Below are 27,931 nucleotides of genomic sequence, written 5' to 3' on the forward strand. Positions count from 1 at the left end.
TTTAGTACTTTTCAGTCTGCCAAACTAACATCATCACTGTCTACAGGTGAAAAATGGAGGCAAAGGGATGCATGCTGATCCTCTTCTGTATTTCCGGAGCTGTATGACTCTAGCTGAGACCTTGGCAGTATCCTGCCTGCTTCCTACTCTTCAAGACAGGCCCAGTTCTCACAGGGGTCCAGGGCAATGGTGAAGAATAAGAAAAGCAACGCAGTGAACATAGCTGTATAACTATGGGCACCCAACAATCATTTCTTTATTCCTCTCACACAGTCTTTAACTCTTACACCTCCGTCTGCTATTTGGCGTTGTTCACTGCAATCCAGTCAGAATTTGAGCTGAAATTACCTTTCTCCACTCTGGCAGAACAAGTATGTAAGTAAGCTTCTAGAAAAGTAGATCTCGGGTACTTTCTTCAGGCACACTAGAGGGAGTTACCCAGGAAAAGCAGAACTGGTCAAGCCAGTTCACCTGGCCAAGCAGGTTGTCCTTGATAAAGGAGGATTTTCAGCCCTGCCGTTTGTGGATGGGGCCACTGAGGCCCTCTCTTAGCTTGTGGGTCAGGGTGATGCCCTCAGAGCTGTGTCTTGCCCAGCATGATCAGGTTTGACTGCTCCCCACAGTAGAGCTTGGAAGATCAGCTCTTGCCTTGCCCTTCATGGTTAACCATCCTTTGACTTCTATACCTCTCGAGCTCGGGGAGAGCAGTGTATAACTTGTGTCCATTCCATCCATTTCCCTGGTACTCAAGCTCCACTAGGGCAGCAGCCCTTGTTTGTCTGCATGACCCCTCTATCCTCTAGACATGGGATCTGGTTAAACAGCTGGCGCTCTGTGGAGCCAAGTATCTCTGTAAGTGCAGGGACAGTACAATGTGAAAATGTTTCGCAAACCCCAAAGAGATTCAATAACCAGGTCAAGGGCCAATCCTTGAGTATCAGCTTCCTTTCCTGTAGCTGCTTCTCCCAGCACTAGAACGCAGCCAGGACCGATATGTTCACGTTCTACCGGCTTGTCCTCTAGAAAGTAGGCCAGGATCATTTACAGTGGGCGCGGGACTTGGAGAAAAGTGCACACCGGAGCTGCGGAAGGCCCCAGGAGAGGAAGCTAGGCTCGGGACGAGGCCAGGATCGATGGCCTGGCCTCGGCCCCTCCATCGCGCTGGGACAGGTGTCTGCTGGGGGTGTCAGCTGAGCGAGTGACACACTCAAGCAGGTACACCTTCCCCCGCCTACGAATGACCTAATTACAGCAGCCTGCAACGCCCAGAGGTGGGGAAGGTCACTCCAGGCAGCCTGCCACTAGGCGTCAGTTCTAGTCTTCAAAGATGTGGGACTCTCATGCGGTTCCCAGGGCTGCAGGACTACGCGCCTTAGTGTTGTGACTGTTGTTTCAGTGATCAGGCCGCCAGGCCCAAGACCACATCTGAGAGGTGTCACCCGGCAGCAGAGAGACCAGGTCACGGAGAGCCAGCCCTCGCCTACTCGGACTGCTCATGCGCGGAGTCCGCGCAGGCGTCTTTCGGAGCCTGGAGCTCCGGGATTAACAGGGTTCGCCGCTTCGAGCACTGCGCTTGCTCCAACTCCGTTCTTCCCTTCCCCCGCCGCCCTCCCCGCGGGAGGACCACGCCCCGAAATCGAAGGCACTTCCTTTGGCAGCCAGCTCCGCTGCGCCTGCGCCTGGGCCTCAAGGTGCGCCGCTTCGGGTCCGGGCCCGGCTCCGACGCCCTCCCCGCGGCCCCCGACGCCGGCGTGACGTCACCACGCCGGGCGGCCGCCATTACAGAAAGCCGAGTCCCGAGCTAGGGCGAGCGGAGGAGGAGGCACAGCGGCCGGCGGCCCAGCACTGCGGAGCGAGCCAGCGGGCCGGCGCCAGCGCCTAGCAGCCGCCAGGGGCCGCAGGAAGCACCCCGGGGAGCGGCGGCGGCGTGTGCGTGTGGCCCGGGTGCGGGCGGCGGCGCGGGAGCAGCGCGGAGCGGCAGCCGGTTCGGGCGGGCGGGCGTCATCATGGACGAGAAGTTGTTCACCAAGGAGCTGGACCAGTGGATCGAGCAGCTGAACGAGTGCAAGCAGCTCTCCGAGTCCCAGGTCAAGAGCCTCTGCGAGAAGGTGAGCTCTTCTAGGCCCCAGGTGCGGCCGCTGCCCGGGCCCTCCGATCAGGAGGCCGCGGGGACGGTGCAACATGGCGGCACGGCACGGAGGCCGGGCCCCTCGAACCTCGTACACCGGCGCCCGGCGCTGCCCGCGGCGACTCGCGAGCGACCCGGCGCCCCCCGCCTCCCGTGCGCTGATTGGATGGCGCCGCCGCCGCCGCGGCCCTAAGATGGCGCCTCGCGCCGGACTCCGGGCTTCCGAGCCTCCCGGCCCGGCCCGACCCGGCCCGACGCTGGGGAGCGGGGCAGCAGGGCAGCCGGGACCCTGCGTGGTCCGGCCAGGGACTGGCTCTGCTTTGGGCCCAAGAACGGGACCTGGACCTGCAGCGATGTGGAGGAAAGGCATTGCGCTTGCACCCGGGCTGGCTTCTTGGCGCCGGCGCTGGGCACAGGGTCCCCCAGAGGCGGGCTTTTAGGGCAGACCCCAGCGCCTGTGGAAAGGTCACATCGCGTTTCTGTTGGCTTCCATAAGCTGTCTTCCTCGGAGCCCCGCTTAAAATGCGTTTAACGATTATGAAAAAAGTCACTAACCCGATTTCTACGAAGGTCATAGTGGGTTTCAAGGGGGTAGTATAAAGTTTTCTTAGTTGGAAGAAATGGAGGATTTGGTGAGTCATACTACACGAAGAGCTTTGGGATTGGAAATCCAGTGTCATTTTAATTTATGATGTATATGCTGACTCAAATTGGGTAGTGTGAAATCCTTCTCTGTGTAACGTACTTTGGCATGGTGCCATTTATGTTTAGAATGAGCAACACAAACTGGAAGAGAGTTAAATTTTGTGCCCTCTCTTGGTTGGAAAAGTTTCTTGATTGTATTTTTGTGGCTACAAGTAGTGTTAGTAATCCCCCGAGTTGACCTCTTTCTGTATTTCAGACATGGTGCTGGGTCTACTCAGCAAAGTGATAACTACGATTTGTATCTCAGGTTATCTGGTTCCATTGGTTTTTCCCCAAGAATTGGGAGAACAGGTTAAGCTTTTGGTCGTGTTGTATTTTTGAAGTCTTATTAGTGCAATTTTCTAATATAGAATGTTCGCCTCCACTTCATTTTGGGTTCGTTTTCACAGTTAATTTTAACAATTTTGCCGGGCGGTGGTGGCGGCTCACAACTTTGATCCAGGCACTCAAGAGGCAGAGCCAGGTGGATCTTTGTGAGTTTGAGGCAAGGTCAGCCTGGTCTACAGAGTGAGTTCCAGGACAGGCACTAAAACTACACAGAGAAACCCTGTCTCGAAAAACAAAACAAAAAACCAGAACAAAACAAAACAAAACAAAACCCAATTAATTTTAGTGCAAAATTAAGGATTATGTTAGTATTTGTGTTGGGAAGACTTTTTGGAGCACTGTATGCTTACTCCTTTGTGGTTTAGTGTAAAAAGGAGGTTTTTGTGTTTGTTGAATATTTTCTGACGACACAGTTTTTCAGAAACTGCTGAGAACAATTGGAGTGTGGATTTATTTTTCTCAACAAGGCTTCCTGCCCTTCCAGGTGCCCTTGGCTGCCTTGGTACTGGTTCTGTAGCAAGGGTACCTTTGAACTTGTGGCAGACCCTGCATCTCATCTTCCCAATGCTGGGTTTATATTTGTGTGCTACACCACACCCCACTTGAATCTCAGTATTTTAATCTCGCATCAAATGAGGTTGCTGTTTTAAAATTTAAAAGGAAGTTTTGCCTGGCGGTGGTGGCACACGCCTTTAATCCCAGCACTCGGGAGGCAGCGGCAGGTGGATGTCTGAGTTCGAGGCCAGCCTGGTCTCCAAAGCGAGTTCCAGGAAAGGCACCAAAGCTACACAGAGAAACCCTGTCTCGAAAAAACCAAAAAAATAAAAAACAAACAAACAAAGTAAGTTTTGTTTGTTTGTTTTTTGAGACAGGGTTTATTTGTATAGCCCTGCCTGTCTGAACTTTAGACCAGGCTGATCTTGAACTCATGGAGATCAGCCTGCCTACTGCCTCCCAGTGTTGGGATTAAAGGCAGGCACCACCACTGCCTGGCTAGGAATAAGCTTTTTAAAAATTACTTACTATACTCAAAAAACAAAACAACAATATATTGCCAGGCCTTAGTTTCTAGGTGCTGACTGTGAACATTTTGAGTCAGCTAGATGGCTGGTCATCTGTATGGAAAGAGTAAGACCACTCCTTGGGCTGTTAGACTAGACACTGCTACTTTTTGTTTCCCAACTAAGTGATTGTAACTGGTTTTCAGATGACCATTTACTGTAGAATAGTTAAAATGTGTTCTGAGGTCACCTCTAATCTGATAGGATTGTGTCCTAAATAGCACTTGTGTTTCTGAGTATCCAAAATGGCATGCTGTTATGAAGGGAATCAGAAGACAGTGAAGAATAAATTATACATCTTTTCAAAAAAATTTTTTTTCCTGTTTTTTTGTTTGTTTTAATGTGGAGCTGAGGATCGAACCCAGGGCTTTGTGCTTGCTAGGCAAGCGCTCTACCGCAGAGCTAAATCCCCAACCCCCCTAAAAATTTTTTTAAGATTTATTATGTATACAGTGTTCTGCCTGCATGTATGCCTGCAGGCCAGAAGAGGGCACCAGATCTCATTACAGATGGTTGTGAGCCACCATGTGGTTGCTGGGGATTGGACTTTGGAAGAGTAGTCAGTGCTCCTAACCTCTGAGCCATCTCTCCAGTCCTCTCAAGAAATATTTAATCTAGTTGGAAAGACTAGAATGCTATTTTCAACATGACATGTTCTAATCATTGATTCTCAACTTTCCTATTATGCTGCAACCCTTAAATGCAGTTCCTCATGTTGTGGTGACCCCTAACCATAAGATTATTTCTGTTGCTACTTCATAACTGTAAGTTTGCTGCTGTTGTGAATCATAACGTACATGCCTGATATGCAGGATGTCTGGTATGTGTATAATCCCTGTGGAAGGGTCGTGACCCACAAGTTGAGAACTGCTGCTCTAGAGTCACCAGGAAAGGGAGTTTCAAAAATTGTCTAAATTAGGTTGACCTGTGAGCATGTTTTAAGAGTGCCTTTTATGTTGAGATGGGAAGACACAACCATTGTAGGTGGCACCATTCCCTAGATTGCAGGGAGGGGGGTGGTACTCAATTGTGTAAGCATAGAGGAGGCTCTCTATGGTTGAGGTCCCCCTACATGGTAGAAACAACTTACTCCTCAAGATGTCCTCTGACCTGTACACACAAATAAATGTAATTTTAAAGGTGTGAGCATGCATTCATTGCTCTGTGTTTCTGATTATGATGTGAGACCTTCTTCAAGCTCCTGCCACTGACTTCCCTGCTGTGATGGACTGGGACGGGGACCCAACCAACCTGTCTCCAAGCCAGGCATGGTAGTGTGTCCCTGTAATCCCCAACACTAGGGAGAGTGTCTACAGACAGAGCAAGTTCAAGGACAGCAAGGGCTACACAGAGAAACCCCATCTCAAAACAGCTAAAATAATAATTGTTGTATAAATGTGAGTTCACGAAAGTTTGTGGAAAGAGGACCAAGAGCACTGATTTTTTTTTTTTTTTTAGCCTTTTCCAGCTGCAGGGGGATCAGTCTCTCCAGACTGACTCTTCACTCTTAGCAAAGGGCTTTTTTTCTTCTTCGAGACAGGCTTTGCACCTTTCCTGGGTCTCGCTCTGTAGACCAGGCTGGCCTCGAACTCACAGATCCATCTGGCTCTACCACCAATGCAAAGGACTTTTTTTATTCTCCAATTTACACGTTTAGCAAGTTAATTTCTGTATCCCCAAACCTCTTATTTAAACTCCCTAAAGGGACAATGCCAAATGCAGATTCTCAGTTAAGGAATGTCTCTGTGTTTTCTGGGTTGTTCCTCAACCAAGTTTGCATAGGCTTTGCACCTTTAAAAAACTCTCAGACAAGATACACATAGAAGAAGGTACCAGGAGACAGAAGGCAGCAGTTACAAAAGGCAGATTAAAGCTAGGTGCTAATGCTTCAGAATCAAACCAGCTGCAGCTCTGTAGGAACTCCCCCAGCAAATAATTCTTGAGCCTGGTGGTGGTGGCACAGGCCTTTAATCCCAGCACCTCGGGAGGGATCTCTGGGAGTTCGAGACCAGGCTGGTCTCTGTGAGTTCCAGGACATCCAGGGCTGTTAGGCAGAGAAACCCTGTTTTGACAAACCAAAAAACAGCAACAACAAAAACTTGATTGGTGCATGCCTTTAATCCCAGCAGAGGCCAGCCAGAATTTTTAAAGTTTCCTTGAAATTCTTTTGATGAATGTTGTTGCCTAACCTCCTTGCTTTTAATTGTATTTCACCTTTTGTAATTATGTACACCTTTTAAACAGTATTAAGATGTTTTAGACTAGGAGGTGCAGGCCTTGGTACACCTTGTACAGGTCCTAGTAAAACAGAACAGACAATGTTTTATTACCAATTCTCTCTTTAGGTTAAAACTGTGTTTGTTTTTGTGTGTTTGCCTTCTAACTATTATTTGTTCGTTTATTGTCTTATTTTATTTTGAGACAGCTGTGTTTCTGTGCCGAAGGCCAACCTCAGACTCACCAGCCTCCTGCTTCAGTCTCCCAAGTGTTGAGATTGTAGACGTATATTACAGATACATGTGCCACCATGTCCAGCTTTTCACAGAAAATGTAAAAATAATAAGCTAAATTTTCCACCAGTCAAATAGTGCTTGTTAAAGAACTACTGCCCATCAAAAATAACTACTGATGATCTCATTATAAGAAGGGATGATAGCATCAGAGTCCTCCCTTGTGTAAAGATAGAAATAAACCCTAGTGCTCACTCTGATTGAACAGCTTGAAAACTGTTCTGGTACCTTGTCCACAGTAGCCGTGTTGCTTCAAAGCAGAAAGGATCCAAATGTGTATCATAATGGTGGTGAGCATGGTTTTTGTGTTGCTGACTCATTAAAAAGAAAGATGGGCTTTAGGTTCCTACCCAAGCTAAGCTTACTGTGTGTCCAAGTCTGTACCTTGCTGTGTTTGGGATGAGCATGTGCAGTTTCATCTTAGGCACAGTTCCATCAACAGATCAAAAAAAGTAAATACTATCTATCAACTTGCTGAGTGTGGTCATGCATGCCTGTAATCCCAGCACTCTGGAAGCCAATGCAAAAGGATGGCCAAGAGGAAGAGGCAGAGGCAGGTGAACTTCTGTGAGTTTGAAGTCAGTCAGCCAAGACTAAATATATAGTGAGACCCTGCCTCAAAAATAAGTAAGCCCATAGTGGCCCACACCTTTAGTCCCAACACTTGGGAAACTGGCAGGTGGATCTCTTGAGTTTGAGAATAGCCAGAGCTATGTTTTTCTGGTCGTGCCATCCCCCTCCCCCACCCCACTAGACAGGATTTCGCTTGTGTAGTTTTGGAGCCTGTCCTGGATCTCACTCTGTAGACCAGTCTGGCCTCCCACTCACAGAGATCCACCTGACTCTACCTTGAGTGCTGAGCTTAAAGGCGTGTGCCATCACCAAACAACTCAGAGCTATGTTTGAGAGATCATCCTGCCTCAAATAAATAAAGTATCAGTTTGCTTTTGGACTAATACAATACAATGGTCTTTTATTATATGACTTAAGCAGTGTCTGGGTTGGGTGCCAGTTTGGCTTTGTACTTTCAGGCCTTCCAAATACATAGAGAATAAATGTTCTTTCTTTTTTCCCTAAAGGAGTTCTTGATCTAGGCATGCAGTTGCCCATTTCTTTACAAACATTATAAATGAAATAGTTGTTATGGTGTCATTTAGTTTAACATTTGCTACATGAGTATGGGAAGAGGAAACTGCTTCTTTCCTAATTTATTTGATACTCTGAACTTTTTAACCAGTTCTTTAAGATTTATGTGTATGGGCGTTTTGCCTGTGTATATGTATGTGCACCATGTGCATGCCTGGTGCTCTTGGTCAGAATTGTGGCTAGTTGTAAGCCATCTAGTGGGTTCTGGGACTCAAACCCAGGTCCTTTGCAAGAGCAGCAAGTGCTCTAAACTGCTGGGCCATCTCCAGCCCCCAAGATTAAAGTCTTAGATGAAGTAATATATTTCTGAGTTTAATTTAAAAGGCTGTTTGGCTGTCTCCATAGCACTAGTTAAAATAGTAAGAACAAACAGGTGGGAGAGGCATGATAGGATGTTTTCCTTAGACTTTGGTGTGGTCACTGTTGTAGTTATAAAGCCAAGGCTCAGAAAGGTAAAGAGGCTGGTGAGGGAGGCTGGAGAAAGGTTGTGTGGACATGACTTCTAATCCCAGTTTTCCCATCTTGCTTCCAGGCCCTTGTTGATGTGTTAATAATGAAGGTGTATGTAGATTGGGCCAGCTTGAGTGATTTGAATTGAGAGGCTCAGTGATTCTGTAAACTGAGCGTTGTGTTCCCTTTGCTGCAGAGCTCCATTCATCAGATAGTGTTGTCCCACCTCTCTTGGAAACACAATTATTCCATTTGCATTTGACTAACTTCATTTATCCCTCAAATAAGTAAGATTGGTAAAATGAAGCTGGATGATGGTGGTCCATGCCTTTAATCCCAGCACTCAGGAGGCAGAGCTAGGTGGATCTCTGTGAGTTCGAGGCCAGCCTGGGCTACAGAGTGAGTTCCAGGAAAGGCACCAAAGCTACACAGAGAAACCCTGTCCCGAATGAATGAATGAATAAGATTGGTAAGGTGAAAAATGTAGGCCATTTTTTTTGTCACATAATATAAATGTCATGAGGTGAGATTAAATTGTAAAATGGCCTCTGTTGCAATTGGCACTCAAAATAATGTTCTTTTCATCTCTGAATCCTCCACACACACCTGTGAGTTTGTTCCATGTGCTAGCAGATAGGGTGTGTTGCAGCTTGGGTTATAACTGAATGAGAAAGCATAGTCATGCTCACATGCGGATTCCTCTGTCCCCCCTGTCCCCTGCCAGGGGCCCAGAATTCTCTGTCTTCAAATACTGGCTGTAAAGATGAATCTCATGTAGTATCAAAAATGATGAGCCTGGAAACCAGACCTGGTAGTGCAGTGTCTCAGCTATTCAGAGGTTGAGGCAGGAGGATTTCATGTTCAAAAGCAACCACTTAGTTTTGAGAGCCTGTCTGGAAATAATGAAGAGAAAGCTAGGGGTGTAGTTCAGCCATCCAGCACCTGCCTGGCATGACAAAGCCCAGTCACAGGAAGAGGCTTTATTTGTTCCCACCCTGTAGGAGTGGATGGGACAAACTCATTTCTGTGTTCAGTGTGTTGTGACCAACATTTTCCCTTTTTCATTGTAAGCTGTTGTCATAGTTAGCTCTGGAGTATTCTCATTCCTGAGGTGTAACTGAGTTGGCTTTAGGAGGGGAAATATTTTGTTGGTGGTGTCAGTGTTTCAAAAAGCTTTCTTTCTTCATAGGAGTAGGGTAGGCTTAAGAAGGGAACTCTCTAGCTGCCAGTTTGGGAATGAGAGGTGACTTGAACAGTCTGCAATTAACTGCTTCATTTCGTCACAGTATAATGCTTTTACTGATTTATAAATTGAGGTTGTGTATTGGAATGGATGAACACAGAGAGGGCATGTTTCTGAGTTCTGGGATATTTGTAACTGCATGACCAGCTGGTTGGTTGCTCCTCCATTCCCTCTCCCTCCTGTTCCAGTCAGTTTTAGTATAGATGACATTTAAGTACTTTTTGGTTTTGGTTTTTCAAGACAGGGCTTCTTTGTGTGGCGTTGTTGGTGCCTGGATCTTGCTCTGTAGACTAGGCTGGCCTCGAACTCACCTGGCTCTGCCTCCTCAGTGCTGGGATTAAAGGTGTACACCACCACTGCCCAGCCTTAAGTACATAATATTTCTGTTTTCAGGTTACTGTGTATCTCACAGATGGTAGTTCTAACCCTTGTGTTGGGGCAGAGCAGAAGGCTTCAGACTTTAGTTCTAGACCTGCGCAGTTGTGGAGTTGAGTCCACAGACTCTGCAGAGTTTGTTGTGCTGTTGAGGTCTGTGCCTCTGCTTTGGATTCAGTTGGCTAGTCCTTATTAGGCTTTCACTGCTGAACTTTGTCTAGATGGCATATCTGCACAGATTTAGTTTGATTCCCCCCCCTTCTCTAATTAATAGCAAACTTTTAGCAGGGCAGTGGTGGTGCATGCCTTTGAGGCCAGCCTGGTCTACAGAGCAAGTAACAGGACAGTGAAGGCTACACAGAGAAACCCTGCCTCGAAAAACCAAAAAAAGAAAAAAACCAACATAAAATGATTGATGGTTAGTGTCTCCTTCTAGAGACTACTCAAGGCAGAATTTGTGAAACAGAATTATTTCTGCAGTAAAGCATCATTAATATCCAGTGCGCTGCATCACATTTTCCTCAGTAAAGCCTTTAAGAGTCTACTTTTGATCTATTATAGGAATTGCTTAGAGCACCTTTTAATTTTATTTTTTTATTTTTATTTGTTTATTGTATGAGGGCGTTAGAAGATGGTCTTACTGTATGGCCCAGCCTGTCCTACAATTCAGGATCTTGTTGCGTTTGCCTCCTGAGTGCTGGATTTACAGACATATTTCCCCCACACCCTCCCAGGAGTATATTATTGTTTTAAAGTAAAACCCTATAAATATCCACCTTTAAGAAAATGCCTCTAGGAGCTGGAGAAATGATGGCTTAGCAGTTAAGAGCACTGGCCGTTGTTCCAGAGGACCTGGGTTCAATTCCTGACGTCCACACGGCAGCTACAACTGTCTGTATCCAGTTCCAGATGTGGTGCATGAAGGCAGAAACATAAAATGCACATAAATTTTTTTAATCGTAAAAAACAAAACAAAACTTAAAAAGTGTATCTCTAATTATAACACGGTAGGCTTTAAGGGTCTTTAAGTTAGAGGCTCTCCCCATCTCAGGGCTATACAAATACTTAGTCTTAAGAAAAGGAGGAGGGGCATCTGAGCTATGTGAGGCACTGTTAGGGAAGCCCTGTGTTTGATTCAGGGGGCCCCTGTCTCCAAAAACAAAGTCAAGGGGTGGGGCAGAACCCTTAGCTTAGAAGGAAAGAAGGTTTCTACTTTCATCATGTTTAAATAGAACAAACAATAGCATTATATGATTGAGCCAATATTGGGAACAAGGGGTTTGTTTTGTCTGGCACACTGAAGTATCATGATTCTTACTATGTGATTCAATGGTTGGTTTGTTTCTGAGACAGGTTTTTTGTTTGTTTGTGTTTTGTTTTTTGAGACAGTGTTTCTGTGTGTAGTCCTGGCTGTCCTGGAATTCAGATCCCCCTGCCTCTTCCTCCCAATTGCTAGGGATTAAAGGCCTGTGGCCATCGGCCTGGTTTGAAACCATCTTAGTATATTGTCCAGGACTTGAACTTTTTGGAACAACGTCTCATGGGTTTAAGTAACCCAGTAGCCAAGGACAGACAGCCTTTAACTCCCCATCCTCTTGCCTCTGCTTCCAAAATGCCAGGCATTTGCAACCACATACAGCTTTTATCTTCTTTTTCTTTCTTTTTTTTTTTTAATGGTGGGAAAAACAATGTCTGTTTAAACTTAGCCAACTGAGATGATCCCAGTCTAAACACCTGAGCATCATATCATGGTCAGGAGGCAGCTGAACATAGCCCTAGTCGGGGCTGTGTGGGGTTTGCTTCCTTGGGAGTCTTTTGGATCTGGTGTTTATTTATTTCCTTGACATCACAGTTAGTACAAGTGTGTTGTCTTCTGTCTTGGCTGATTCTTGGTTAAGGAGAGCTTGATGATGCTGTGCTGAACAAGCTTGCTTCTTCTGTGGGAGTATTCTGACAGTGTTTGACTACCTATAGAACTGTGGCTTCTTTTTGCCTCCCCCCCCCCCCCCCCCCCCCGAGACAGGCTTTCTCTGTCCTGGATCTCGCTTTGTAGACCAGGCTTGCCTCGAACTCACAGAGATCTGCCTGGCTCTGCATGTGCGCCCCACTGCCTGGCTGAACTGTGGTTTCTTGGACTGCTGGAAAGTAGGGGAAGGTGAATGACAGGCATGGTCGTGGATCCACCTGCCTCTCTCTCCTGAGTGCTGGGATTAAAGGTGTGTGCCACCACTGCCTGGCTCAATTTTTTTTTTTCCCCCTATAATTATCTTGAACAATTCTGCCATGGATGAGTTACAAAGTTTAATTCACATAAGCCTGCTTTCATTTCATCTTATTTAATGATTGGGATGGCCCATATTTAAAAGTGGTGACACACACCTTTTATCCCAGCACTAAGGAGGCAGAAGCAGGTAGATCTCTTGAGTTCCAGGCCAGCCTGGTGAAACCTTGTCTTGAAAAACGAAAAGTAAGAAGGTCTAGTCTCTAGGTCTCTTAGAGCAAGCAGGCTGACAGTAAAGTTGTGAGATACCTACCTGAGCCCAAACATTCTGAAAGAATGTTGTTGGTAGTTAGATAATGACCCCCAAAGATGGCATCCTTTCCAGAATTTCTACGTTGTTTTAACTGTCACATTTCCTGATCATAAGGTCTTGTTTAATAAATAGCCTGTTTCTAGTTTTAACCTTATTTTATGGTGTTTCTAACAGATTTGATTGTTCCAATCTATGCTATAACTAATTCTTTTTTGGTTTTTGAGACAGGGTTTCTCTGTAGCTTTGCGCCTTTCCTGGAACTCACTTGGTAGCCCAGGCTGGCCTCGAACTCACAGAGATCCGCCTGGCTCTGCCTCCCGAGTGCTGGAATTAAAGGCGTGTGCCATCACCGCCCGGCTTAATAATTTATTTGTGTTTTATGTACATTGATGTTTACCTACATATATGTCTGTGTGAGGGTGTTGAATCCCCTGGAACAGAGATTATAGACAGTTATAAACTGCCATGTGGGTGCTGGGAATTGAACTCAGGTCCTCTGGAAGAGGAGCCAGTGCTCTTAACCTCTGAGCCATCTCTCCAGCCCTGTAACTAATTCTTTCATTTGTTTTGTTTTTGTTTTTGTTTTTCGAGACAGGGTTTCTCTGTGTAGTGCTGGCTGTCCTGGAACTCTGTAGACCAGGCTGGCCTCGAACTCAGATCCATCTCCCTCTGCCTCCCGAGTACTGGGATTAAAGGCGTGTGTCGCCACAGCCAGCAAAACTTTTTTTGTCTTTCATCAGCTGAGAAATTTGAAGGCTGGGTGTTTGTTTCTGTTTTTGGAGACAAGGTCTCTGTTATATAGCTCTGGCATCTGACTCCCCTTCCCTAGTGCTGGGATTAAAGTTCTGTACCACCACACCCAGCTTGGGGAAAATGTTTTGGTGGAAGCAAAAAGTGGGTCAGCAAGATGGCTCAGTGGGAAAGATATCAACTGTCAAGTCTGACTGCCTGAGCTAGATTCCCCAGGCCCCACAGATGGGAAGAGAAACTCAGTTGTTCTCTGAGTGCTGAATGCATTCACACCATGGCTCACAGGTGTGGCTTCCCTTCACTTCACTAAATACATGTAATAACTTTTTAAATATTTTCCTTTGCTTTGCCTACAAGAGTAAAAATGCCGGCATGAAATTGATTATTGTAAACACCCCAATGTTCTAACATGAATCAAATTACTTTGAAAAGCTCTACCATATTAAATATATCCCCCTTTGAAAACAGATTGATGAAGGCCTATGTCTCTGGGGGGTGCCATTAAAGGCCATTGAGGCTGGGCATGGTAGTGCTTGCTGTTAATCTCAGCATTGGGCAAAGGCAGAAGGGTCTCTTGAGTTGGAGGCAAGCCTGGTATACATACACAACAAGACCTTGACTTGAAAAATAAATAACAGGGGGCTGGAGATGGCTCAGCAGTTAAGAACACTGGATGCTCCTCCAGAGGTCCTGAGTTCAATTCCCAGCGACCACAGTGGGATCTGATGCCCTCTCCTGGCATAAAGGGGTACGTGCAGACAGAGCACTCATACTTTAAATGAATGAATGAATAAATGAATAAATAGCAGTAAAAATTAGAAGGTCATGTTGGCTCTCCAGGCCAGCCTTCTTACATGTCTCTCCTAGTTTGCCTAGTTGCACAATAATCTTCAACACATACGTCTGCAATCTTTATTATCTTGGCATTTAAAATAATTTACTTTGCTGTAGTCATTATCTTAGTGTTGATAAACTTGAGACAAAAATAAAAAATACATAAAAAAAAAACAGTTCTTTGCAAATTTGCATTTTTGTTGTTTGTATGTAACTGGGACTAAAGAGATGGCTCACTGATTAAGAGCACTTGGTCCAAAGGACCTGATTTGGCTCCCAGCATCTATGTCTACTGGCTCATAGCCACCTATACCTCCAATTCCAGGAGACTTGATGCCCTCTTCTGACTTCTCTGGATACCCATACTACATGGCATACATAATAATACACAAATAAAAATCTTTTTTCAAAAAGCCTTATAAAAACATTTTGCGTGGTGTGTGTGTGTGTGTGTGTGTGTGTGTGTGTGTGTGTGTGTGTGTGTGTACTGGTCAGAGGACAAGATTCTCCTTCCATCATACGGGGTGTAGATATGGAACTCACCATCAGGCTTCGTAGCAAAGTGCCTTTCCTGCTGAGCCAGCCCTACAGCCCTTGTTAAAGCATTTTTAACATGTGGCTTGATTGCATCTGATACATAAACTTTTTCCCGTATTAAATCATTACTGTTTTGTGAAATTTGGTCAGTAGGGCAGAAAGAGAAAGCAGATTAGCTTTCTCAGGTTTGCTTATTAAAAAAAAATTTTTTTTTTAATGTATTGGGTTTGGGTATGTAGGTGGAAGTCAGAACAACTTGTTGGAATTGGTTTTTTCTTCCATCATGTGGAGTCCAGAGATCAAACTCAAGTAGTTGGAGTTAGTGGCAAGCACCCTTATCTACTGAGCCATCTTGCTGGCCTAATGTTCCCATATTTAGAAGTTAAAAAATTTTTACTTCATACTTTTCATTTTCATAGTGCCAATATTGAAATATGAAATTTACTGGACAATATGAGTAAGTTCATTTAAAGTTTGAAAGAACACAACAAAATGCCACTAATGATTATTTCACCTAAGAAATGCAGGATTGTGGTTTATGGGGATGTTTACTTTTATGTGTGTAGGTTTGTTTGGTTGGTTTTATTTTTATTTATTTTTTTTAATATAAGAGTATATCCTGCCTGGTATAGACCTTTAATCCCAGTATTTCTAGGAAGTATCTACTGAAAATATTCTAAACTTGGTGGATGTCTGGAAAAAGTCTTTGGAGAGTAGAAAATAGCGAATTTTTTAAAAACATGGTTGTACTTGTTAGGACAGCATTGGTAGGTGTGGGGAGGGACTTAACTTTAAATGTTACTGACTTGGATTCTATTTTCAAAGATTACAACTTTGGGGAAGAAACAGACCTGTGTTTCAAATGTGTAGCCTTAAACTGTGGTGATGCTGGTTGTCTCCAGTTGGCTCACTAGCAGCATTGTTCTCTATTTGTGTGTGGGTGTGTGGGGGGGTGTTCTTTGAGAGAGGATAGGCATATGTAATTGTCCAGGCTGACCTTGGCCTTGTGGCAAGCCTTCTGCCTTTGGCTTGAGGGCTGGGATTGCAGGGTAGCAAAATTTCAGTATGAGTAATTGGTCGTGTATGATTTGAAGTGGTCTCCCTTTTTCCTTTGTGATACTTAGGATAGTCTGCTTTGTTCAGTCTGTTCTCTTTTCTCCCCTTCTCCTTTGCCTTGGAAAAGACCTGTTTTGAATGTCAGTGTCTCTGGTGGTTAGCACAGGGCAGAGTCATTCAGTGGTTTAGGAGATAATTATCTTCCGGTATACATTTTAGCATATGTAGAGGTCTGGCTGAATGATGGTTTCTAAAAGCAGCCTAGAAAACAATGTATGCTTGCTGTGGGATGTTCTGTATGTCAGATGTGTTGCTCTGATTGGTTAATAAAACACTGATTGGGCAGTAGCCAGGCAGGAAGTATAGGCGGGACAAGCAGAGAAGAGAATTCTGGGAAGTGGAAGGCTGAGGAGAGAGACACTGTCAGATGCCGCCATGACGAGCGAGATACAAGGTACTGATAAGCCACAAGCCATGTGGCAAAGTATAGATTAATAGAAATGGGTTAATTTAAGATAGAAGAAGTAGATACCAAGAAGCCTGCCACAGCCATACAGTTTGTAAACAATATAAGTCTCTCTGTGTTTATTTGGTTGGGTCTGAGTGTCTGTGGGACTGGCAAGTGGGAGAGATATTTGTCCTGACCATGGGCCAGGCAGGAAAACTCTAGCTACATATGCTATATTAAATATTCTTTTTATTATTATTATTATTATTATTATTATTATTATTATTATTATGTATAGAGCATTCTGTCTGCATGTATGACTGCAGGCCAAAAGAGGGCCCTGAATCTCATTACGGATGGTTGTGAGCCACCATGTGGTTGCTGGAAATTGAACTCAGGACCACTGGAAGAACAGTCAGTGCTTTTAACCACTGAGCCATCTCTCCAGCCCTACATATTCTAATTATAAAACAAGAACTTTATATTGTTATGAAGAAATAGAACAAAATGAGAGAATTTAAATGTTTTAACCTCCAAAAAGTCAAGGCCAAGAAACCTCAAAGCCTGAGGAAGCAACATTAAGCACTCTTTTTCTTTCAAATTTATTTATTTATTTGCCTACATGTATGTCTGTACCACTTCTATACAGTGCCTTCAGAGGCCAGAAGAGGTGTTGGATTACCTGGAACTGGAGTTGCAAATGGGCGTGATCTACCATGTAGGTGCTGGGAATTGAACCTGAGTCATCTTTCCAGCCCACGTCCTGATGATTTTCATTGATTTTGTGTGGGTGTCACTGATGTCTTCAGTATTCTAGTGAGGTGGAAATTTGATCACCTTCACAAACTGGAGTTGTGATTGAATGTCCTCTTGTACATGCTCTCTAGACATCCCCCATAAAGTAGCCAGTGAGTAGACTGTAACCATATCTTGTCTTATAGATACAGCCAGTGGGCCAGTAAGGTGACCAAAGTCTCTTGCCAGTAAACCTGAGGACCTGGGTTTGATCACTAGAATACACATGGGTGGAATGAGAACTGTACATGTAAGATTTAAGATTTCAGGGGGAGGGGCAGGTCTTAAGACAGAGTTTCTTTCTGTTTAACAGTCCTGACTGGCCTCCCGAGTGCTAGGATAAAAGGTGTGCACCTCCACCAACCAGCACAAAATGTAAATTTTAAAATTAAAAATGTTAATGTTTACTTGGGTTGAAAATGTCTGTGGTTTCATATTTTACCAGGTCTGCCCTTTGCATTAATATGATCAAAAGCATCTTTTTTGGCACCATTTAATGCTGAATATATGGCTTTTTTTTTCTTCTTTATCTGTAGGCTAAAGAAATCCTGACAAAAGAATCCAACGTGCAAGAGGTTCGATGTCCAGTCACTGTGTGTGGAGATGTGCATGGGCAATTTCATGACCTCATGGAACTCTTTAGAATTGGTGGTAAATCACCAGATACAAATTACTTGTTTATGGGAGACTATGTGGACAGAGGATATTACTCCGTTGAAACAGTCACACTGCTTGTAGCTCTTAAGGTGATTTTACTCTTTTGTTTGGACTTTTGAACTGGGTGAGAGCCCTCTGGAACGTTCTTTTCCTGTGATGATTTGTTATCTTCATCTGAATGTTAAATTTTAGGAAAAAAACTTCCACATTTAGGAATGCAAATCATGCAAATGTCAAAGTTAATCATCATGTCAGGCATTTGGAGCCAGAAGATGGTTCAGAACATAGTGCCATGGGATGCCTCCTCAGGTTTGGTTTGGTTTTTTAAGACAGGATCTCAACATAGCTCTGTTACCTCAAACCCAAAGATTTCATAGTCTGCCTCTGTTTTCCAAGTGCTGTGGTTGGCAGACTGATCAAGGAGAAGTTTTCGTTTAGTACACTGGCTGTGGAAGTAATATAACTGCATTAGATATTAGGAGCGTTTGACATCTGTGTTGAGTTATTTACATCATTTGACAGTCTTATGAAAATTTCCCGGAGGAAGAATTGAAAGAAAAAGATCAGATTATAAAGTGAAGATTTTGTTGTTTTTAATATTAGAAAAGGAATTTGATCTAAATGTACAAGAGTGAGCAAATAACTAAACAATAGTTTATTCCCCTGGAGTAATAACAATTAAACATGCGAACTGAAGTCTGTAATCCCGGGTTTGGTGAAAGCCTAGAGTGTTGAGGCCAGCCTGGCTTACACCATAAGACCTTTTCTTGTACAAAACTCACAAAAGAAGGAAATGTTAGGCTCCTGACTTGCCATTTGTAGCTCTGAAATGTAGAGGTGAAGAGTCAACACTGATGTTTGAGTGGAGTACCGCCTCTGCCTTAGAAGCTGTTTGACTCTGGAGGGACTTTACTGCTCTTCCAAAGCAAGAGACTTGCTTTTTATTACAGAATATTCGGAACAAGAAATTTGCTGTCACCAATTTTCTAACTTTAGAGAAGTGGGGAGAGTGTCAGCCAGAGCTGACTGATGATTAGCTTCTGCACTGCTTAGAATGCTAAGTGGAGGGATTAGAGGAGATGGTGGGCACTTTGTGCAGTGACTCCAGATACTCTGAAAGAAGCTGGTAGCCCAAGTTCCCATGGAAGGAGTGGGTTGTCTTTAAGAATTCATGTGCCAGTGGACCTGGTTGACACTGCTTTGATCCCAGTACTCCAGAGGCAGAGGCAAACAGATCTCTTGAGTTTGAGGGTAGCCTCATCTAACACAAAGCTCCCACCAGCCAAGGCTCCATAGTGAGACCCTGTCTGAAAACAGCAACAAAAATATTTATGTACCAAGGGCTAGACTGCATTGTGTCCACCTAAATGTCATAGGCCCAAATCCTAATTTCTGTACCTCAGAGTGTGGGTGTGCTTGCTGCTAGCCCTTTATGTGGACAGTTAAATAAAATGAGGTCATGTGAGTGGGTCTTGTTCCTCTATAAAAGAGATTAGGGGCCTAGGGAAGTTGAAAGACCCGTGTTCAATATCCAGAACCCATTTTTTAAAACACCAAGCTTGGAGGCATGCACCTATAGTGCTAGCCCTGAGGAAGTAGAGACCAGAGTCCCTGAGGCTCCCTGGCCAGCTAGCCTAGCCTAGTGAGTTCAAGGTCAGTGAGATGGTGTCTCCAAGGAGGTAGATAGCCGTTTCTGAGGGTGACACCCAAGGTTGTCCTCTGGCCTCCAGGTGCACATGAACATAGGGAAGAAGATGAGAGACCACAGAGAGAAGACAGCTATTAGGAAATCAAGAGAAGCCTTTAGAAGACCCCGGCTCTTCTAACACCTTGAGGAAAGGCGTCTCTGTGGTGTGTGGACCCACTCCGAAACTCATGGCAGCCCTTTGCGAATGAACACTACGGGGAAGGTGGCCCTTCTCAAACGGTGTTTGAACAAATGCATCAAACAGATTGTTGGCCTAAATTAATAGCAAAGGCTCTAGAAAAAAGTATCTGCACGCTTGATTAGGCTCAGATTTCTCAGCTGTGTTCGTGGAACAATAATCCAGGGCTGGGGATGCAGCCAGGTTTCTAGAGTGCTTGGTTAGCATGCAGGAAGCCCTGCATTTGACCCCCAGCACATTCTAAGTGTATGATACAATGTGCATGTAATTCTAGCATTCAGGAAATGGAGACAGGAGAAGTAGAGAAGGAAACATTTGGTTAAACTGTCATTTTCTTGGTACTTCTGGTTGAATTCAGCCTCTTGCATGCTAGCACGGGTTCACCACTGAGCTGTAGCCTCACTTCAAATTTAAAACATTTTTACAGTTGTTTTGTGTAACTGGGGGGTGGGAGGAATGCATACATGCATGCCATCAGGCATGTATAGAAGTCAGTTCTCCTGCCACCCTATGCGTCCTAGAGAGCAAACTGGTAGCTAACACATGAAATGTAGCCATAGCTTGTCTGAAGGCTATCTTGGGCCAGTGAGATTGCTGAGTAAAGACAGTTGCCATTAAGCCTGATGTCCTGAATTTGGTCCCTGGCACCCACATGGGCAGAATGAGATGACACATACACATGCACTTAAAATAAATGAAATGTAGTTTTCAAATTAGGCTTGATGGCAGGATACCTTTACCCTCAGCCATCTCACTACCCTGCACATACCTTTTTTTAAAAAGCCTCTTTTAAATAAGGTGGGGTTTTTGTTGTTTGAAGGGGCTTGTTTTGTTTTGTTGTTTTATTCTACAGGGTATCTAGCCAAGGCTGCCCCCAGTTGGTTTCAGTCTTCTTAGTGTTGGGATTATAAGCATATGAAGCCATGTCAAGATAGAATTTATTTATTTTATTTTATTTTTTTTAATGTTTGGTTTTTTGAGATAGGGTTTCTCTGTAACAGCTCTGGCTCTCCTGGAACTTGCTTTATAGACCAGGCTAGCCTCAAACTCCCAGAGCTTTGCCTGCCTCTACCTCTGCCTCCTGAATGCTGGGATTACAGATGTGCGCCAACACCACTCAGCTAAGACAGATTGCTTGAGACAGGATCATACTGTAACTTGAACAAGGCTCAAACTCTTCATCCTTCTGCATAGACCACTATGCCTAACCTTAGATAGATTCAATCATAAGAATGTGGTTAGTTAACATCGTTAGTCATTAGGAAATTAAAGTCACAGATACCAACTACTTCATGTCTCTTACTAATACAGTAGCTATAGTCAGCACCATAGATGAATATGCCAGGAAATTAGACTCCTCATCCATTCCTGTCAAGAATGGGAAGTGGTCTGACCACTTTGAAGACTTTTTAATAAAGTTGCATCTAAACCAGTCCTGTAGCCCAATAGCTACACTCTAGGAATATGTTCAAGAGGAATGGAAGGGTGTGAGCAAATGAGCGCAGTAACTAATGGAGCAAATACAGAAGCTATGGCGTGTGGCCGTCCTGGGAGCTAGTGTACAGCTGTGAAAGGTGTGCAACCTCATCTACACTCCAGCATGGTGACTTCAGGATAGTGCTCCAAGGAATCTGCAGCACAAGAGGCTATGTTGTGTAATTCTTCACTAATATTAAATGTCTAGAAAGGCCATTCTCAAGAGAGAAAAGTAAATTGGTTGTCAGGAGCTCGGATAGTAGGAGTAGTGGGAGGGATTGCAGGTAAGTATGAGAGATCTTTGTAAGTGATCCAAGGTGCTAAGACTGAGGAGGATGATTGTCACTTAACTATAAATTCAGTAAAAGCGATAGAAAAAATTGTATGATTTATTTCACACAAGATTTTAATTGAGGTGATATTGATAAACATTTTATTTTTAAGATGTTTATAATCACCAAATGTGGTAGGGCACACTTCTAATCCCTGAATTTGGGTGGTAAAGGCAGGTGGATCTCTGAGCTCTAGGCCAGCCTGGTCTACAGAGTGAGTTCCAGGACAGCCAGAGCTACACAGAAACCCTGTTTCAGGAAAAACAAGAAAGTTTATAATCTATGATTTCAGTTCATTGATGTGTAGAAATGTTTGTTTTTTCCTTCAGAATTGGAACTCTGGGTTTCCCTATAGAAAATTTTATGAACTATCGGTTGTTTTTGGAAAGAACTAGCCATCTGTTGTCCGTTTGCTTTAGGTTCGTTACCGGGAGCGCATCACCATACTCCGAGGGAATCATGAGAGCAGACAGATCACACAAGTTTATGGTTTCTACGATGAGTGTTTAAGGAAATACGGGAATGCAAACGTCTGGAAGTACTTCACAGACCTTTTTGACTACCTTCCTCTCACTGCCTTGGTGGACGGGCAGGTGCGTGCACCTTAAAACTTACTGCTGGCTTTCCTTTCCCAGTAATCGGCTTTCTTAGTATCTAGGAGCTGCTGGCTTTCCACACTTAGAGCTCACATCCCTTTCTGGTAACACTTTCTGGTAAATATTGATAGGTGTTTTAAGGTTTTTTCTATATATCAGGTGCTGAACTGTACAGAATGGGATCATGGAAAATGTAACTTATTCAGCTTTGGGCCTGTTTGTAGAGTAGTCTGAGAGAGAAGGGGCTGTTGGCTAGTCTTGGTAAATGTGTGCACACTAACTGGAAGAAAGTTCTGGGTATGAAGATGACTGCCAGTCTCTTGAGGGGCCTCCGGGAAGGAGAGTGGTACTCAGTGGTTGGGAGTAGGGCAGAACAGTGGCCAGCTCTCCAGAGTCAAGCCTCACGGAAACAGAGAGGGCCTAGAAACTGATGTGGCCAAATGGTGGGGGCTCCTGCCTAAAGTGTACCCCAAATACCTTAATTTCTCTTAGGTGTAGTTACCATTTGTAATCAATCTTTTTAGATCTTCTGTCTACATGGTGGTCTGTCGCCATCCATAGACACACTGGATCACATCCGAGCACTTGACCGCCTACAAGAAGTTCCTCATGAGGTATGACTTCTCTTTGATAAATTCCCCCCAGAAAGTCTTCAGGAAAAAGGAAACTTGTTTAGCTGTGGCTTAATTCATTATATGTTCACTCACATTTTCAGAGTGAAATGACATGTGGGCCCTCTTACATTGCTCAGAAGTTTCGAAGCCTTCTGGTCATCCCCATTAGCCCATACTGTCTGGTAGTGGCTACACAGGCAGGCAGGATAAATTACTGATGGAATGATTTTGTAGAGTTCGGCTTCTGATGAATTATTAAGTCAAGATTTTCCACTTTGGTAAAAGTCAGTTTGTAACTATTACCTGCATTTTAGGGTCCAATGTGTGACTTGCTGTGGTCAGATCCAGATGACCGTGGTGGCTGGGGGATATCTCCTCGAGGAGCTGGTTATACCTTTGGCCAAGATATTTCTGAGACATTTAATCATGCCAATGGCCTCACCTTGGTGTCCAGAGCTCACCAGCTGGTGATGGAGGTATGTATGTTCTTTTCTTTGATCCAAACCAGCCTGGGATACACAGTGAGGCCCTGTCTCATAAAAAAAATTTCATTTTAAAATCATGTTTAAGGTCATGTAAGTGGAAGACAGATTTACAGAAGCCTACTATATGAGAAGCAGTTTATTAATTTGTGATGGATAATATTTAAGTTGGATTTGTTTGTTTAATTAATTTATTTGGTTTCTTGAAATATAGTCTATTACATAGCTCTGGCTGTCCTGGAACTCTCGATGTAGATAAGGCTGGCCTCAAATTCACAGAGATCCACCTGCCTCTGCCTCTGCCTCTACCTCTGCCTCCTGGGATTAAAAGTGTATGCCACCATATTTGGCTTGTTTTTAAATATTAAAACAAACAACAAATACTTTTATTTTAGCAATGATGAATATATTCATGTACATTTTATAGGTTGTATGAAATTTTTTAAAAATTGACTGTAGATGTAACAGTCTTTTAAAATAAGAAACACAGAGCCAATGCAGAGTTGAGAGCCCAAGAGATCAGAGCAATAGCTAAGAGCTAAAAAACCTTACCCTTCACTGCTGCTGCTGTCCTTCCCTCACAAGAGATCTACTTCCTGTGTGTCTGTCCTGTGTTCTGCCCTCTCATTGGTTGTAAACCCAACTACATGATCTCCTCATCACTGCTCGTCTATACAGACCTTCAGGTCTTCTGTGGTTGGTATTGGGATTAAAGGCGTGTGTCTCCATGCTGGCTGTATCCTTGAACACACAGAGATCCGCCTAGCTCTGCCTCCTAAGTGCTGGGATTAAAGGCGTGCACCACCACCGCCTGGCTTGCTGTTAGCTCTGATCCCCAGGCAACTTTATTTATTAACATACAAATAAAATCACATTTTAGTGCAAATAAAATATCACCATAATTGACCTTCTTGGAGAGAAACTGTCATTTTTCTGTCTTAGTAGAGTCATATTTACTTGTGTAGGTAGGCAAGTAACTTTTTTTTTTCCTGCTTCTTTTACAGGGATATAACTGGTGCCATGACCGGAATGTAGTAACAATTTTCAGTGCTCCAAACTATTGCTATCGCTGTGGTAACCAAGCTGCAATCATGGAACTTGATGACACTCTTAAGTATTCTTTGTAAGTATCTACCCTGAGGTAAAACTGCATGTTCTCCAGCTCTTGGTAAACCAGATTGCAGGTTGACTTTAAGTTTTCATGGGAATGGACCTACATGTAACAGGAATAATAACAGCTTCTCTTATTTGGATCCCAAAGTGAAGTACTGGATCTTCAATTTCTTGTTGTTATTATTTAGAACAGGGTCTCATTGTATAGTTCTGGTTTTACTGAAGGGGCCCCATTATATAAAAATGTAGCCTCTGAAGTTGATTGTTCTTGAAGTACAGTTACAACACAGGTTCACAGTTCTAATCACTCAGAGAGCTATGTTTTACTTAAATTGTGTAAGTGAGATTCCTATTCATCTTCCCCTTAGCTGTTTGATTTACAGAAGACATTTTTCTGTAGGCTAATTCATAATCTAAATATATTTTAGCCTCCCCTCCTGAAAGTATGGCCAGCATTTTCTTCCATCAGCTTGATACAATACTTTTTTTTTTTTTTTTTTTTTTTTTGCCATTCAGCTATTTGAGATTCTTCTTTTGAGAATTCTCTGTTTAGCTCTGTAGCCCATTTTTAAAATTGGATTGTTTAGTATTTTGATGTCTAGTTTCTCGAGTTCTTTATATACTTTGGAGATCAGTCCTGTCAGATGTGGGGTTGGTGAAGAAAGATCTTTTCCCATTCTGTAGGCTGTCTTTTTGTCTTGCCGTGTCTCTTGCCCTACAAAAACTTCTCACTTTCAAGAGGTCCCATTTATTAATTGTTGCTCTCAGTGTCTGTGCTACTGGTATTATATTTAGGAAGTAATCTCCTGTGCCAGTGCGTTCAAGAATACTTCCTACTTTCTCTTCTATCAAGTTCAGTGAAACTGGATTTATGTTGAGGTCTTTGATCCATTTGGACTTGAGTTTTGTGCATGGTGACAGATGGATTCTTTTACATGTTGACATCCAGTTGTGCCAGCAACATTTGTTGAAGATACTTTCTTTTTTCCATTGTAGAGTTTTGGCTTCTTTGTCAAAAGTCGTATGTTTATAGGGGTGCAGATTAATGTCAGGGTCTTCAATTCAATTCCATTGGTCCACATGTCGGTTTTATGCCAGTATCAAGCTGTTTTTATTACTGTAGCTCTATAGTAGAGCTTGAAGTCAGGGATGGTGATGCCTCCAGAGGTTGCTTTATTGTACAGGATTCTTTTAACTATCCTGGGTTTTTTGTTTTTCCATATGAAGTTGAGTATTGTTCTTTCCAAGTCAGTGAAGAACACAGTTCTAATCTTAGTACTTCTGAGACTGAGGCAGGATTGGGAGGTTAGGGATATCTTTGACTACTTTTTCTGTTACTGTGATAAAATACACTGACCAAAAGCAACATGAGATTAAAGGGAGTGGTTGTTTAGCCTGTAGTTCCAAGTTATAGTCCGTCATTGAGGGGAAGTTACTCAATAACATCCACAGGCAAGAGCAGAGCTGGGTGTAGTGACGCATGCCTTTAATCCCACCAGAGGTGGGAGGATCACTGGGAATCTGAGGCCAACCTGGTCTACATAGAGTCCAGGGCAGCCAGGGCTACATCCAGAAACCCTGACTCAAACAAAACAAAAAAAAACAGAGATAAATAAATGTGTGGGTCCTTGCCTATGCTCAATCAGCTTTCTTCATTCTTAAACAGTTTGGGGCTCTCTGTCTAGGGAATATGGTATTGGCCACAATGGGCTTGGTGTTACTACATCAATTATCAAGACAGTCTTCCACAAACATGCCCACAGGCCAGCCTGATTTAGACAAGTCCTCAATTAAAACTGTCCCCAGATGATGACTGTCTTGTACCAGGTTGACAGTTAAAACTGTGCATGATCAGCACCCTAACCCTAAAAATAAACCAACAACTTGAAATGGAGTCTTGCTGTGTAGCTTTGGCTAGCCAGAACTCAATTCACTGGCCTCTGCCCCCCAAGTGCTGGAATTAAAGGTGGCTTCATTTTTTTGTATTTGTAGCCCAAGCTGGTCTAGAAGTGTGATCCTCTTGCCTCAGTTTCCCAAGTGCTGATGTTATTATAGTTGTACCCCAGTATTCCTGGCTCTAAAGTTGGGTTCTGGTCTGTTAAAATACGCTGAAATTGGATAGGAAATAAACCATAACATTTGAAAAATTGAAAGTCTTAATTTTGATAAATACATGAATGTATTAGAATAGGAACAGTGAATCTTATTTTGTTTTTCAGCTTGCAGTTTGATCCAGCGCCTCGTAGAGGCGAGCCACATGTCACTCGTCGTACCCCAGACTACTTCCTGTAATGAAAATTTAAACTTGTACAGTATTGCCATGAACCGTATGTTGACCTAATGGAAATGGGAAGAGCAACAGTAACTCCAAAGTGTCAGAAAATAGTTAACATTCAAAAAACTTGTTTTCACACGGACCAAAAGATGTGCCATATAAAAATACAAAGCCTCTTGTCATCAACAGCCGTGACCACTTTAGAATGAACCAGTTCATTGCATGCTGACGCGACATTGTTGGTCAAGAATCCAGTTTCTGGCATAGCGCTCTTTGTAGTTACTTTTGCTTTCTTGAGAGACTGCAGAAATAGGATGTAAACATTAGCACCTGCGAGTCCAGTTGACTTCCACTTAGCTGTAGCTTACTCAGCATGACTGTAGATGAGGATAGCAAACAATCATTGGAGCTTCATGAACATTTTTAAATAAGTACCAAGGCCTCCCCTCTTGTTTTGTTTCTTTTCAGGGATACCATTTAATTTAATTGTATGATTTGTCTGCACTCAGTTTATCCCCTTCTCCAATCTCAGCCCCACGCTGTTCTTTGTTATTGTCAGAAAACCTGGTGGGTTGTTTTGAACAGAACTGTTTCCTCCTGTAAGATGATGTTACTGCACAAGTCACCGCAGTGTTTTCATAATAAACTTGAGAACTAGAAAGTCAGGTTTGCATTGTATCCGTGGGGCACGACTGGTGCTGTTCATTAAACAAGATGAATCAGTCAATTGATCCATTTTGGAATTTGTAGAATTCCAGGTAAAGAAAAATAAAGATCAAGGCCACTGTGTAACCTCTCTGGCAACTCGTTGGCGTTCTTCAGAAGACCTTGGGAACTTGTTTGTCTGACATACTGCAGTTTGTCTTGTTGCTGGCCTGCGCTTGTGAAAGGAAACTGCTGCTTCAGTAGGATGATTGTTAAACCCCAGAACTGGAGAGTTTGTTTTTAGGACTTTACTTCAAATGGCATGTTTTCAGATAGAACTTAACAAACTAATGATGTGTCTACTTAGTGTAGTTTCTGATTATAAATATATTGCTGTGTATATTTCATGACTCTTTAAAATGATTGACAGAATGGTAAGTTCTTAACAAACATTTGTACATTTCTTGTCAAGTCATGTGATCCTAGAGTTAAATTTGTCTCAGATAAGCTGTTAGAACCTGAGCCTGTGTTAAGTTCCTTAAGTGGTAAATCAGTGAAGCCAAGTAGAAACCGATTTCTGGGTTCGAGTCTTGTCCCAGATCTGAGAGTGGTACCCGAGTGCCATGCTCAGTGAGTAATGAGTTTTCCCTTCTCTTCTTTGACTTGGCTTAAAAATGAAGACACTTCTGTGGGGAGTGAAGAATTGCTATTTTAAGCTACCTGGGCAAACATCAGGATGCTTAATCATTGCTGTGTGAGCGTAGTAAATAAATGTTTCCTTGTTTTGTACTGTGTTGGATTTGGAACTAACAGTGAAGTTACAACATTGCCCTGTATAAAAACAAACTGGTTCATGAGTTCGTTGTCCAAATCAAAAGGTTTTTCTAGGGACCTTCTTTTCTGAGTGAGAGAAACACAATTCTCCAGCCTGTTATTTTTGCTTCCTTTTCTTTTCT

The 27,931-nt window shown here is 43.4% G+C and overlaps 1 protein-coding gene and 1 long non-coding RNA gene across 2 annotated transcripts; one reads left to right on the forward strand and one right to left on the reverse strand.

Moving 5' to 3' along the window:
- Positions 1–268: 268 nt before the first annotated feature.
- Positions 269–2,268, reverse strand: LOC118589341. The gene has a single exon (XR_004945662.1). It is a non-coding gene; the product is annotated as an uncharacterized LOC118589341 (long non-coding RNA).
- On the forward strand, positions 1,651–27,832 carry Ppp2ca (protein phosphatase 2 catalytic subunit alpha). Its single transcript, XM_036196547.1, has 7 exons — positions 1,651–2,108; positions 17,436–17,645; positions 21,670–21,843; positions 22,371–22,460; positions 22,775–22,936; positions 23,947–24,065; positions 26,275–27,832. Exons 1-7 carry the CDS (start codon positions 2,007–2,009, stop codon positions 26,345–26,347), a joined length of 930 nt encoding a protein of 309 aa, XP_036052440.1. The 5' UTR covers positions 1,651–2,006; the 3' UTR covers positions 26,348–27,832.
- Positions 27,833–27,931: the final 99 nt, after the last annotated feature.

Source organism: Onychomys torridus, chromosome 8, assembly GCF_903995425.1.
Source record: "Onychomys torridus chromosome 8, mOncTor1.1, whole genome shotgun sequence".
In the NCBI taxonomy this organism is placed as follows: domain Eukaryota; kingdom Metazoa; phylum Chordata; class Mammalia; order Rodentia; family Cricetidae; genus Onychomys; species Onychomys torridus.

Coding starts and splice junctions, on each gene's coding strand:
- Ppp2ca (XM_036196547.1), top strand. CDS start 2,007: ATGGACGAGAAGTTGTTCACCAAGGAGCTGGACCAGTGGATCGAGCAG. Junction 17,646..21,669: donor CACTGCTTGTAGCTCTTAAG/GTGATTTTACTC, acceptor CGTTTGCTTTAG/GTTCGTTACCGGGAGCGCAT. Junction 24,066..26,274: donor GACACTCTTAAGTATTCTTT/GTAAGTATCTAC, acceptor TTTGTTTTTCAG/CTTGCAGTTTGATCCAGCGC.